The sequence below is a fragment of the Haliotis rufescens genome, unplaced genomic scaffold, assembly GCF_023055435.1.
Source record: "Haliotis rufescens isolate VD_foot unplaced genomic scaffold, xgHalRufe1.0.p SCAF_2, whole genome shotgun sequence".
In the NCBI taxonomy this organism is placed as follows: domain Eukaryota; kingdom Metazoa; phylum Mollusca; class Gastropoda; order Lepetellida; family Haliotidae; genus Haliotis; species Haliotis rufescens.
The window spans coordinates 55,795,268-55,807,311 of record NW_025963890.1 but is presented as its reverse complement, the minus strand read 5'-3'; the positions used below and the strand labels follow the sequence as shown (position 1 = coordinate 55,807,311).

At 41.3% G+C, this 12,044-nt stretch overlaps 1 protein-coding gene across 1 annotated transcript; it reads right to left on the bottom strand.

Annotated features, from left to right (window-relative positions):
• Positions 1–840: 840 nt before the first annotated feature.
• LOC124141088 (kynurenine/alpha-aminoadipate aminotransferase, mitochondrial-like) lies at positions 841–11,647 on the bottom strand. The gene is made up of 12 exons (XM_046508988.2): positions 11,559–11,647; positions 10,470–10,567; positions 9,534–9,633; positions 8,361–8,429; positions 7,485–7,617; positions 7,136–7,210; positions 5,947–6,204; positions 4,790–4,872; positions 4,035–4,131; positions 2,723–2,849; positions 1,324–1,526; positions 841–1,204 (listed from the first exon to the last, which is right to left on the bottom strand). Exons 1-12 carry the CDS (start codon positions 11,573–11,575, stop codon positions 1,154–1,156), a joined length of 1,311 nt encoding a protein of 436 aa, XP_046364944.2. The 5' UTR covers positions 11,576–11,647; the 3' UTR covers positions 841–1,153.
• Positions 11,648–12,044: the final 397 nt, after the last annotated feature.

Sequence of the window (12,044 nt, the reverse complement as noted above, 5' to 3'; positions counted from 1 at the left end):
CATCGATCCACGCAATTGGGATCGATGACATGTATCAACCAAGTCAGCGAGACTGACCACCCGATCCCGTTAGTCGCCTTTTACGACAAGCATAGTCACCTTTTACGGCAAGCAAGGGTTGCTGAAGACCTATTCTTCACGGGTCCTGTGCAGTGGTAGTGTAGCTTGATCAAACGTGTTCGAAAGGTGGTGATGTATGCCTCTGAGCTTAGAAATAATGGGGAACATGGATTACAGAAGATGGGCGGATACAGCTTTTTTGAAAAGGGGTGGGGTGGGGTGTGTGTGTGCACAATTAACATCTATTTATTGTCTTTGGTGGTAATTTATACAGAAATAAAGATTTTTTCGAAATAAAAAAAAGGGGGGGGGGGGGGGGGGGGGAGTATGCGCACCCCCGCAGCTCCCCCCTCTGTATCCGCCCATGATCTCCTATGTTGTCTTTTATGCCATAGGGAATTTGTTTCGGTAGATAATCGAGACTGAATATTCTCGGGCGTTGTTTTTTTATATTCGCCTACCACAGCAAAGCCTGTTTCGTTCTGTATGAAGAGACGACTAACGGGATCGGGTGGTCAGGCTCGCTGACTTGGCTGATGCATGTCATCCTATCCCAATTGCGTGGATCATTGCTCATGACGTCAATCACTTGATTGTCTGGTCCAGACTCGATTATTTACAGACCGCTGGAATATTGCTGAGTGCGGCGTTAAACAACAAACACACACACACATCCTTAATGCCCCGTCTATTTCTCGAAATGTAACGGTAAGTTGATGATGTTTCCCTATCAAACTACTTCCAAGCGGGACAAAGCTGGAAAAAAACTAACACGTTATGTCTATTTAAAGGTTATTTTATTGTGGAATACAGATTCGTTTCATTCAACATATTTGTCATTAAACCGGCCGGACTACTAGTTTGTCTTAAGACGTCGACGAATTAAGAGTGAGTTTGTGAGGGCATGACTTCCTTTTTAAAAAATAGAAATCATCTGTACATGTCTTGATCATTATTGTTAATGGAAAATTTGGAGTTAAAAAACACAGCCAAATATAAATTTCAATATCTCCCCAATAATCACCAGTTTTTCACGAAAAGAGCGAGTTTCATATCTTGGTCTTGGCTTGATGTAGAAGATGCAGCTTTGGCTTCACTGGATACCCGTCATTTTCTTCAGAACCTCAGCTAATGTTGAAACAGCCTGAAAATTGTATTTAAACAATAACGTTCACATATGCCCAAACATTCGCAACCAGCAAAATCTTAAAGTTGTGCTTAATGAATGCACGGTCGAAAATGTCGCAATGCACCCGCTCTTACCTTCTCCATTTCTTCGTCCGACACTCGAGCGAAGCAGAGCCTGATGTTGGGTCGTGATGCTAGGTCCACGGAGAAGATGAAGCCATCCATGACGAACACACCCCGCTCCATCAATCTGTCCACAACTGGCTCGGACTTGTCCACGCCCAGTAACGTCACCCACTGAAACATCCCACCGCCCGCGGGGGTCCACTCGCATAGACCTGCATTCATTGATGGGATATAAATTCAGATGTGTATCGACTATTGAACTATATTCGATAGTCCTATTTAACATACAGGTTTTACACAGATTTGACATAGAAATCAAACACACTGATAAACGTCAACGCCAAAGAATAACCAGTCTCGATTATACGACGACCAGATTCAATTGGGTTTAAAGGGCACAGCAACGGTGAACATAACATGAATGAACCACTGAAAGCTCCTAATTGTAATAAAGAAGTTCTTCATCTTATCCTCACATTGAAAGTAGTGATGACACCAGGTCGAAAAGGGCTTCACACATAGTACCCATGTTGTAACTCGAATCTAGATCATATGTTGTAACTCGAACCTGGATCATATGTTGTAACTCGAATCTGGATCATTTTCTTTTCAGCTGCGGTAACTGTATCTTGTGCTGCTCTCAAAACACGATTTTGATTTTGACTTGTGCAACACAGAGCTACGGACTGTTCCATCGTGTTTTTCTTATAGATTCCCGGTTCAGAACACACCACACTAACAACCCTGCCATAATGTACACGAATCTAAGTCATACGAATACTTAAACACGATTCGATACTTAAAACACTTGACCCGTGAAGATCCGGGGTAGAATAGGTCTTCAGCAACCCATGCTTGCCGTAAAAGGCGACTGTGCTTGTCGAAAGAGGCGACTAACGGGATCGGGTGGTCAGGCTCGCTGACTTGGTTGATGCAAATCATCATATCCCAATTGCGTGGATCGATACTCATGATGTCAATCACTAGATTGACTGGCCCAGACTCGATTATTTACAGACCGCCGTCATATCTCCAAAATTTGTAAAATGCTTTAGTTAAGCCACAGTTATGCACTGATTTTGAGTATATTAGACTATTCTTTTGATAATGATAGCAATTATCGCTGTAGTTTCTCCAGATTTTCCCGATGGTTAATTCTGACTCGATCGCCGAATGACAAGGGCGACATCATGTTTGTTTGTAAACACTGAAAGTAGTCCCTACTTGACCTTTGATGTTTGCAAATCTATCCACATATGACCCCAACGGATATCGTTTTTATCCATTGGTTTTATCCTGCCGAGAAACCTACCCATTACATGATAACTGCAGTTTATATTTGCGGCACTTTCTCATGTTAATTTGCGCCTCCAAAAACTGAGTTTCTCCAATGAAACACGAGCTGTACCTTGCAGATGTTTGTCCATATAGGATAGAAGTATGCCACTTCTCTGCTTGTAGAATGACGCCACCTTCGCCACGTGGTTGAGGTACTTCTCGTACCCCCAAGCCTGCACAACCTTGTAGATCATCACCTGTAGGTTAAAAGTAAATATAGAGTCACACTACCATATGTTTGAAGATAGGTGAGGCAACATTGAGACACACGGGTCATATACTGTGAACCTAAAAGGTGTTTGAAGATGGGTGAGGCAACATTGAGACACATGGGTCATATACTGTGAACCCAAAAGGTGTTTGAAGGCGGGTGAGGCAAAATTGTGACACATGGGTCATATACTGTGAACCTAAAAGGTGTTTGAAGGCGGGTGAGGCAACATTGAGACACATGGGTCATATACTGTGAACCAAAAAGGTGTTTGAAGATGGGTGAGGCAACGCTGAGACACATGGGTCATATACTGTGAACCTAAAAGCTTTTTGAAGATGGGTGAGACAACATTGAGACACATGGGTCATATACTGTGAACCTAAAAGGTGTTTGAAGATGGGTGAGGCAACGTTGAGACACATGGGTCATATACTGTGAACCTAAAAGGTGTTTGAAGATGGGTGAGGCAACATTGAGACAAATGGGTCATATACTGTGAACCTAAAAGGTGTTTGAAGATGGGTGAGGCAACATTGAGACACATGGGTCATATACTGTGAACCTAAAAGGTGTTTGAAGATGGGTGAGGCAACATTGAGACACATGGGTCATATTCTGTGAACCTAAAAGGTGTTTGAAGGCGGGTAGGGTGAATTCGAAAGGTCAACGCCAGAGAATCACCAGTCTCGATCTTCTGCCGAAATAGATTAAATTGTGCGGAAACGGTAAAATAGTGAAAATTATGTGAATGGATCTCTGAATATCAACGATGACACCAGGTGTTCGCGAAATGGATAAGCATGTCCTGCTTTACCTGTACCACCCGCTACTCAGTCATTTTCATAAAATATAAGTGTTAACTTGATGCCTAAATCCGCAGTCAGCAATACGACGGCAACTACCTTTAAACAATCAAGTCTGGACCAAACAATCTAGTGATTAGTAGCATGTGCAACGATAAAAAAAATTCGTTTGGCCTATCACAACTCATCTGAACACACACACGTAGATAGAAGACACACAGAGTATGGTGAGAAGGAAGATCACATATAATTGTTAGAGTTCCGTTCAGACACCAAGGCACCATGCCCTGGTTACTCAAAAAACCATTGTCGCCTGCATGATAATTACTACGACTTAAACCGACACAACAAAAAACGCATCTGACCTGTGATACCGCACTTGGTCCCCCCGATTCTAGATGGAGGATAGCTGCCATTTTGTCCACAATCTGCTTTGGCCCAAACAGGAATCCCAAACGACACCTGTCAGTGAGATACAGTTGAGGACAATCTTATTCCATTTTGGTATGATAACGTTAATGCGTACATTTGTTTGTTGTTTAACGCCGCACTCGGCAATATTCCAGCTATATGACGGCGGTATGCAAATAATCGAGTCTGGACCAGACAATCCAGTGATTGACATCATGAGCATCGATCCACGCCTTTGGGATACGATGACATGCATATACCAAGTCAGCGAGCATGACCACCCGATCCCTTTTGTCGCCTCTTAGACAAGGATAGTCGCCTTTTACGACAAACACTGGTTGCTTAAGACCTATTCTAACCGGCTTTTCACGGGCATACACGTGCACGTACTCAGATGATAATCATTAATACCCCTGGTAACTTAGAAATTTCGGGGATCGGATGGTTCACCTGCTTGATTGTGGGTCGGCGTGCTCTTTTACTGCGCTTTAAGTAGTTTTCTTATTTAAACATACTGAAGTATATGTCACAATTTCATAACTGATAATTTTCAGTCAAACATACAAAGTTATACTGGGAAATTGGAAAGAAATTGTGATGTGGGGATAAAATTTGGCTTAAAACGAAAATTTTGATTATTTGCAAAAACAATTAATTCTGCACAAGATTAATTCGTTTAGTTTTTAACTTGACGGCAAACGTTGCTCACCCTGGAGATAGCGTCTTCGAAAATGAGTCAGTTCGAATTACTCGCCCATCCGTATCCATCGACAGGAAGCTTGGGACCAGAGGCTGCAAGAAAAGTTAAGACTGATATATACCGCTATATCAAACAAACATGGCTTTCTTAATAACGATTATCGTCTCCTTATTGGTTAAAACCGTGGATGCTTGAATAAAAAAGCGGAGATATTTAATTTGTTTATGGAAGGTCATAACCGTATATCAGAGTGAAGCCTGTATCGGTGTTGGCTGGCAATTAAGTATAATGTGTTTATAAAGATGTTTTTGTACGTTATAACAACTTTGAGACATCAACTCATTATGAAAGTATATTTTATAATAATTGGAACAATTACAACCAGCAAGTTGGTGTAGATTGATCATTTCCAATCTGTCGAAAGTACCAATTACATGCATAAGGAGCTGCAATATTTTATTCATGAAATTCTTTTTGCCTAATCAGCAATACATTATTTAAAAAGGGGAAAATGTATTTACTTTATGTGTTCTGCAATCTCAGTAAAATAAGTTCTTAGTTCTCGCTACCGCAAAACAAAGATCTGAGGACATCCCATTTGAGGTCAAGTCAGAACGACCTTACATCCGACCAATCAGAGCGTCGCCTACCGGGTCATGAAAGTGACGGTCGGGATTAGATTTCTAATCATGCGACCTCAAAAACTTTAACAAGGGGTATTCCGAACGATAGTTTCGGGCTTAACGACTGAATCCATACAATCTAGACTATCTATTAGCCAGCCTAGAATGTTCTTTTGTTCAGATTTCACATTTTAAATCGAGAATTTGTCAAAATATGTTTCGAAGCGTAGTCGCCCATTTAAAACTAGTGCCGTAAAGCACGAGAAAGCTGCCTTCTGATTGGCTAATGTCGACTTCTTGTCAGTCATTCCATTGGTCGGTCAAAGTTCGCGCAAGGTCGGACTGACGTGACCCGCAATGGGGTGTCCTCAGATGTCCTCTTTGTTTAGGGGTAGCAAGAATTAAGATATGATTTTAATGAGATTATGTGTTCTGTTTCCTTAAAAGTATCTCGCCAAAGTCAACATTTATAACCGGCTGCAAAGTTTCATTTATGAAAGCAATTCATCCTAGTAAACAATTACAAGCGGTTACAACACTGACGCTCTGTAAGAAGTAGTACGGATCGTCTTCCAAGATCAGGATGTTAAATTCTCGGGCAACGTTGAAGATCTTCCTCTTCCTTTGTTCTGTCATAATTGTGCCCGTTGGATTGCAGAAAGAAGGGATGATGTAAAGCAGATGGGGACGCCTTCCTTGTATCTCCGCATTCCATTCAGACATCACCTGATGGAGGTGAACAGGGTCCATCCCTCCATTATCACTTCTCACTGGGGCAACTGTAATGTTCCGAGGTAAGAACTGAAATATAAGTATTGGTTGTTGGTTGGTTGGTTGTTTAACGCCGCACTCAGCAATATTCCAGCTATATGACGGCGGCCTGTAAATAATCGAGTCTAGACCAGACACTCCAGTGATTGACATCATGAACATCGATCTACGCAATTGGTTGGTTGGTTGGTTTGGTTGGATGGTTTGTTGTATTACGCCGCACTCAGCAATATTCCAGCTATATGACGGCGGTCTGTAAATAATCGAGTCTAGACCAGACAATCCATTGATTGATATCATGAGCATCGATCCACGCAATTGGGATACGATGACATGCATATACCAAGTCAGCGAGCCTGACCACCCGATCCCGTTAGTCGCCTTTTACGACAAGCATAGTCGCCTTTTACGGCAAACATGGGTTGCTGAAGACCTATTCTACCCCGGATCTTCACGAGTCGTGCAGCTGAACTGTTGAGGCGCAATCGTATGATTACGGAACATTAATACTTACATTTTCTGTTTAAGGTTTCCCGATTCCAGTTGCTCGACGAATGTGGAAGGGAACATGAATGAGAACACCCTGCTACTAAAGTAGTTCGAGTTTGGGCTTCGCCAACATTGCTTTAGATAGATTCCAGGGTAGAATAGGTCTTCAGCAACCCATGCTTGTCGTAAAAGGCGACTAACGGGATCGGGTGGTCAGGCTCGCTGACTTGGTTGATGCATGTCATCGATCCCAATTACGTGGATCGATGCTCATGATGTCAATCACTGGATTATCTGGTCCAGACTCGATTATTTACAGACCGCCGTCATATAGCTGTAATATTGTGCGGCGTTAAACAACAAACAAACCAAACCAAAGCTTTAGATTCATCTCGTTATGGACACAAAGATGTCCTCTTTAAGCAATCAAATTGCTGAGAGTTACAAAAAGTCAAATACAGCTTATTCTTACACTGGGAATGAGGCTTTGGTATGTAACTTCTTCAGAGAGAAAACAATCGCCATCTTCCAGAACCATTTTCAGAACCTGAAAGTTGAATAACGATCATATTCTCGTGTATAACCATTGAAAGATATTCTGTCACATTCCGATATAGTAATATAGTTGAAAGATCGGATTCACGAATTCAATGCATAAAAAATGGTTTCATCTGAACAGTGTCATGCCATCATTAAACGTTTATTAATTTTGATAAACATGTACTATTGAAACAGCATCAATGATAGAAAGACGTTACCTTTCAGTTAAATGAAACAGACAGGAAGTACAGAGTCGGCAACAGGTAACTGAATCCGCCTACCTGGACAGCCCCCCATCGTCCACCGTTGGTCATCAGTAGGGCGAGGGATGAGGGCAGGTCACTGTTATCCATTGTGGGAGGGTTGTGGACACGCCTGTACAACCCCTCCAGCCACTTCCGTATCCCGGCTAACCTGTTATCAAGTTGTGTAATGTTATATAGGTCTAGTTGTTGAGAAAGTCACAAAGTACTATTTACACAACGAAGGCCGTCCGTGTCCTTTATTTGCAAGACAAATCCGTGTGTTATCATATTTGTGTGATTCATAACCGCAGCTTGGAAGCATTGCAGAAGAAACACAATCTGACGGTAAAAATTGAAAACCTTTGCCAAATAGTTGGTGTAGTTTTTACAAAAATAATTATTTTGTTTTGAAAGAATTAAAACTGAAACCACTAATACGAAATATTACAAAGTATTTGTTAACAAATATATAACTCCTCCATAATCCAAACAAATATAATAAAAAAAGAGACAAACACTCAAAATGCCAACTTTACATTGTGTGGAAATCCATTAGTCCATGTTTTTTGTTTGTTGTTTAACGCCTCACTCAGCAATATTCCAGCTATACGACGGCGGTCTGTAAATAATCGAGTCTGGACCAGACAATTCAGTGATTGACATCATGAGCATCGATCCACGCAATTGGGATACGATGACATGCATCAACCAAATCAGCAAGCCTAACTACCCGATGCCGTTAGTCGCCTCTTACGACAAGCACAGTCGCCTTTTCCGACAAGCATGGGTTCCTGAGGACCTATTCTACCCCGGATCTTCACGGGTCCATAAGTCCATGTAAGTCGATGAATGTTATAGTTGATAGTTCAATCATTCACAGCCTGGTTATTTATTCAAATACGGAACACCAACCCTTTTGCTTCGTTATACTGTAGACAGGATTTCATCTCCTCGGGATCCATATGGACCTCGGCACCATCGCTGTAATGTACACTCACATCGTATTGTTATGTAAGAAAGACAGGCTATCTATTTAATGGGATACACGATAGACGGGAACAAAAAAATAGATGTATGACCTTCTGAAATGTGCGTGGGTTGTAAAGCACTGATCTCATCTATGTTTGGTTATATGTACATTGACACAGATTCGCACACATTGAACAGACCAAGATATAACTTTACCAAATTCTAAACAGGCATTGATTTCCCATGTGGGGAATCGAACCCGGGCGTTCGGCGTTACGAGCGAACGCATTAACCACTCGGCTACCCACCCACCCCCAGATATGAGCCCGTTAAGATCCGGGTTTTCCGACCACTAATATTACTAAATAAAAGCGACAAAACTCTTTCGATAATTAAAAGAAATATCTGCTTAAAACCAGAGTCTATTGTACGATTACGACAACATTACAATCAGACCCGTGAAGATCCGGGGTAGAATAGGTCTTCAGCTACCCATGCTTGCCGTAAAAGGCGACTATGCCAGTCGTAAAAGGCGACTAACGGGATCGGGTGGTCAGGCTCGCTGACTTGATTGATGCATGTAATCGATCCTAATGGCATTGATCGATGCTCATGATTTTAATCACTGGATTGTCTGGTCTAGACTCAATTATTAACAGACCGCCGTCATATAACTGGAATATTGCTGAGTGCGGCGTTAAACAACAAACCAACCAACCAACCCAGATATGAAGATAATTGTGTATTTTACTGAGACGAGTCTTGATCATGCCATGATTATGAACACGATCACGTCAAACCATCAATACTGAGTGAGTGAGTGGGTTCAACGCCGCATTTAACAGTATTCCAGTTATATCACGGCGTGACAGCTTAATGTGGGAGGAGAGCCCGAAGTGATGCAGGTCTCAGACGTTTACCACTTCGGTGAAACCCACGAGCACGGGTATGGTGCTGACAAACCTAGAAACATAATCGGGACGAACCGGGATTCGAACCCACAATCATAGGTTTCTGGCGTGCCCAAGGGACGCACCTCTGCACAGCGAATAGCAGCGACCGTCAATACTATCGGTTGTATATGTTATCTGATGTTTTGCGTATAAAGGTGATTACCTCAGTGTGTATGTAGCCTTGACCACAGGGAACTGTAGACTATGTGGAAAGCCGCCACCCATTAGTACTCGATCAGCTTCTGGAATTTTACTCTGTTGTGCTGAATGATACAAAACTGAACTATTATCAACATAAACATCAATCAAATGTAATATATACTTTTCTGACAAAAGAATGTGACATAACAAATATTACAGACAAAGAAGTTCAAATATGTGTTTTAGTTGAAGAAATCAACGTCAACGTGCGCCTTGTACATGTAGGTGCGGATCAATTAAATATCTCATGTAAGCATCATTAACGAATTTAGAGACAGAAGGTCCTTCGATTTTGATAACGTCATGAGATAGCTGGCCTTGATGCCGTTGTACAAAACTCCCATACCTTTAAAAAAAATAAAAAAATGTCATCTTTATTTTACACATACATTGAGAAATACATGATAGCTTGTTTATTTAAAATAAGGAAAACTCGAGAAAAACGTTATTAAGTGATAAATCATGTGATGATACAAAAAGCCTAACACATCTATGTCTACAATATAATCGTTTTTGGAAAATGCATGCAAATCTATTGTATTCCCGGTAAACAAGATTTTCCTGTTTTTTGTTGTTGTTTTTTAAAAACCTTTTTTATTGTTCCCAGAGTTGTGGATTAATACAGTATTCCGTTAAAGACATATTTCGGATTGCCTTAACACAGACTTACGACTGTCGTAGCGCCAAGGTTGTTTTGTACAACGGCACCCTGGCATTTATCCAAGGATACAAAAACCTACATTGAATGTCAAAATAAGCGTTCCTAAAGCGAAATACGTAAAAGTAACAAAGACCCCATTTAAAGTCACCCCAAAAACAAGTTTATGGAAACCTTTCAGTACAATTAATATATTTCGGGCAATATTTAGAGGAAAGTTAATGAATGCTCAATACAGACCGTTATATCTCAAAGCAGGTGCTGAAACCGTTCTTTTTGTAATCCCATTAAAGAAGGCCCCATAGTCTTTTATACGTTGTGTGCCACTCGACCGGGAGCTGTAATGGCAATAAGTGACAACTCATAGTTTCACTGGCACCCCCTCTCTCTCTCCCCCCCCCCCCCCCCCCCCCCCCCCTCTCACACACGCACGCACGCACGCACGCACGTCGCTATATCAGTACAATAATCTTGAATGCGACGTTAAATTCACCACACCTCACCTTTGAGACAGGGGGTTTGGTGGTACATTTGGTGGACCCAGCAATATATATCTCTTTGTACGGAAAGCCTTAAAGTGTAGATCTGTAGCCTCCATGTTTTTGGACAGTTCACAGATATACATGTACGAATAGGAATTATACATAGTCTTAATATGCATATGCATCGACGAACAGATAATCCAACAGTTTCAATGTTTGTAACAACACGACAAGGTTCAATTATCTTAGAAGGGAAAGGGCAATTAAATGTGATGACATCATTGTGAGTATGGAAGTTTACCGGTTTGAAAAACTTTGTAAGACCTTTTGTTTTTGGGTCAAGGGATGCGTCAACGTGCCTTTTACTAAATCCCAAGCAACACAAGATGGTTATTAACGTAGCTGTTCATATACACGTATATGTGTGTATCAAACATAATTAATGGGACGATGAACTCCGTGAGTCCAGTAGGATCTTTTTTAAGTTACTTGAAACTTGGCGTCATGTATCTCATTCTTCGACTCCCAAACTGTATAACGTCATACATTAAGTGTACATTACGCGAAGTCTGATGTGATCCTCACAAGATCATCATCTCACTCATACTAAAGCACACAACATATCACACACAGCACACATACACACGCACATAGCACAGCACACACTCACTTCACCAACCCCTAACTATCGCCACGCATGCCACGCATGCATTTGAATAATAATCAGTTTGTTTCCAGATTTCAACAAAAGAAGTAACAGTGTGTCCTCATGTAACGCCAGCATCTTCCTTATATTATACATACGTTAAACGAATCGGAGTAATTAGTGATTTGAGTAATTACATACCTCTGTAATTCTGCCATACCGTCTCACCGAGTGTGCTTCCGATATGAAGTTGTTCTCGTACATACAGTTTAAACCTCCGATCCGTTAACGACGATACCGTATTGTATCAAATAATCCTACTGTAAAAATCAGCATTTCAGGCATTGATCTGGCTGATCCAGATTCGATTGTTAACAAGTCGCTGTGATATAAATTTAGAACCAATATTACTGACTGTGGCGTTAGACTACACTCACGCCGTGATATAACTGAAATATTATTGACTGTGGCGTTAAACAACACTTCCGCCGTGATATGACTGAAATATTACTGACTGGCGTCAATCAACACTCACGCCTTGATATGACTGATATATTACTGACTGTGGCGTCAAACAATACTCACGCCTTGAAATAACTGAAATATTACTGACTGTGGTGTTAAACAACACTCACGCCGTGATATAACTGAAATATTATTGACTGTGGCGTTAAACAACACTTCCGC

What these genes read in the sequence shown, in the direction of transcription:
- LOC124141088 (XM_046508988.2), bottom strand. An exon ending in CGTACTACTTCTTACAGAGC is followed by an intron (nt 4,873 to 5,946) that starts GTCAGTGTTGTA and finishes CTTTTCTTGCAG; the next exon opens with CCTCTGGTCCCAAGCTTCCT. An exon ending in CGGACGAAGAAATGGAGAAG is followed by an intron (nt 1,205 to 1,323) that starts GTAAGAGCGGGT and finishes TACAATTTTCAG; the next exon opens with GCTGTTTCAACATTAGCTGA.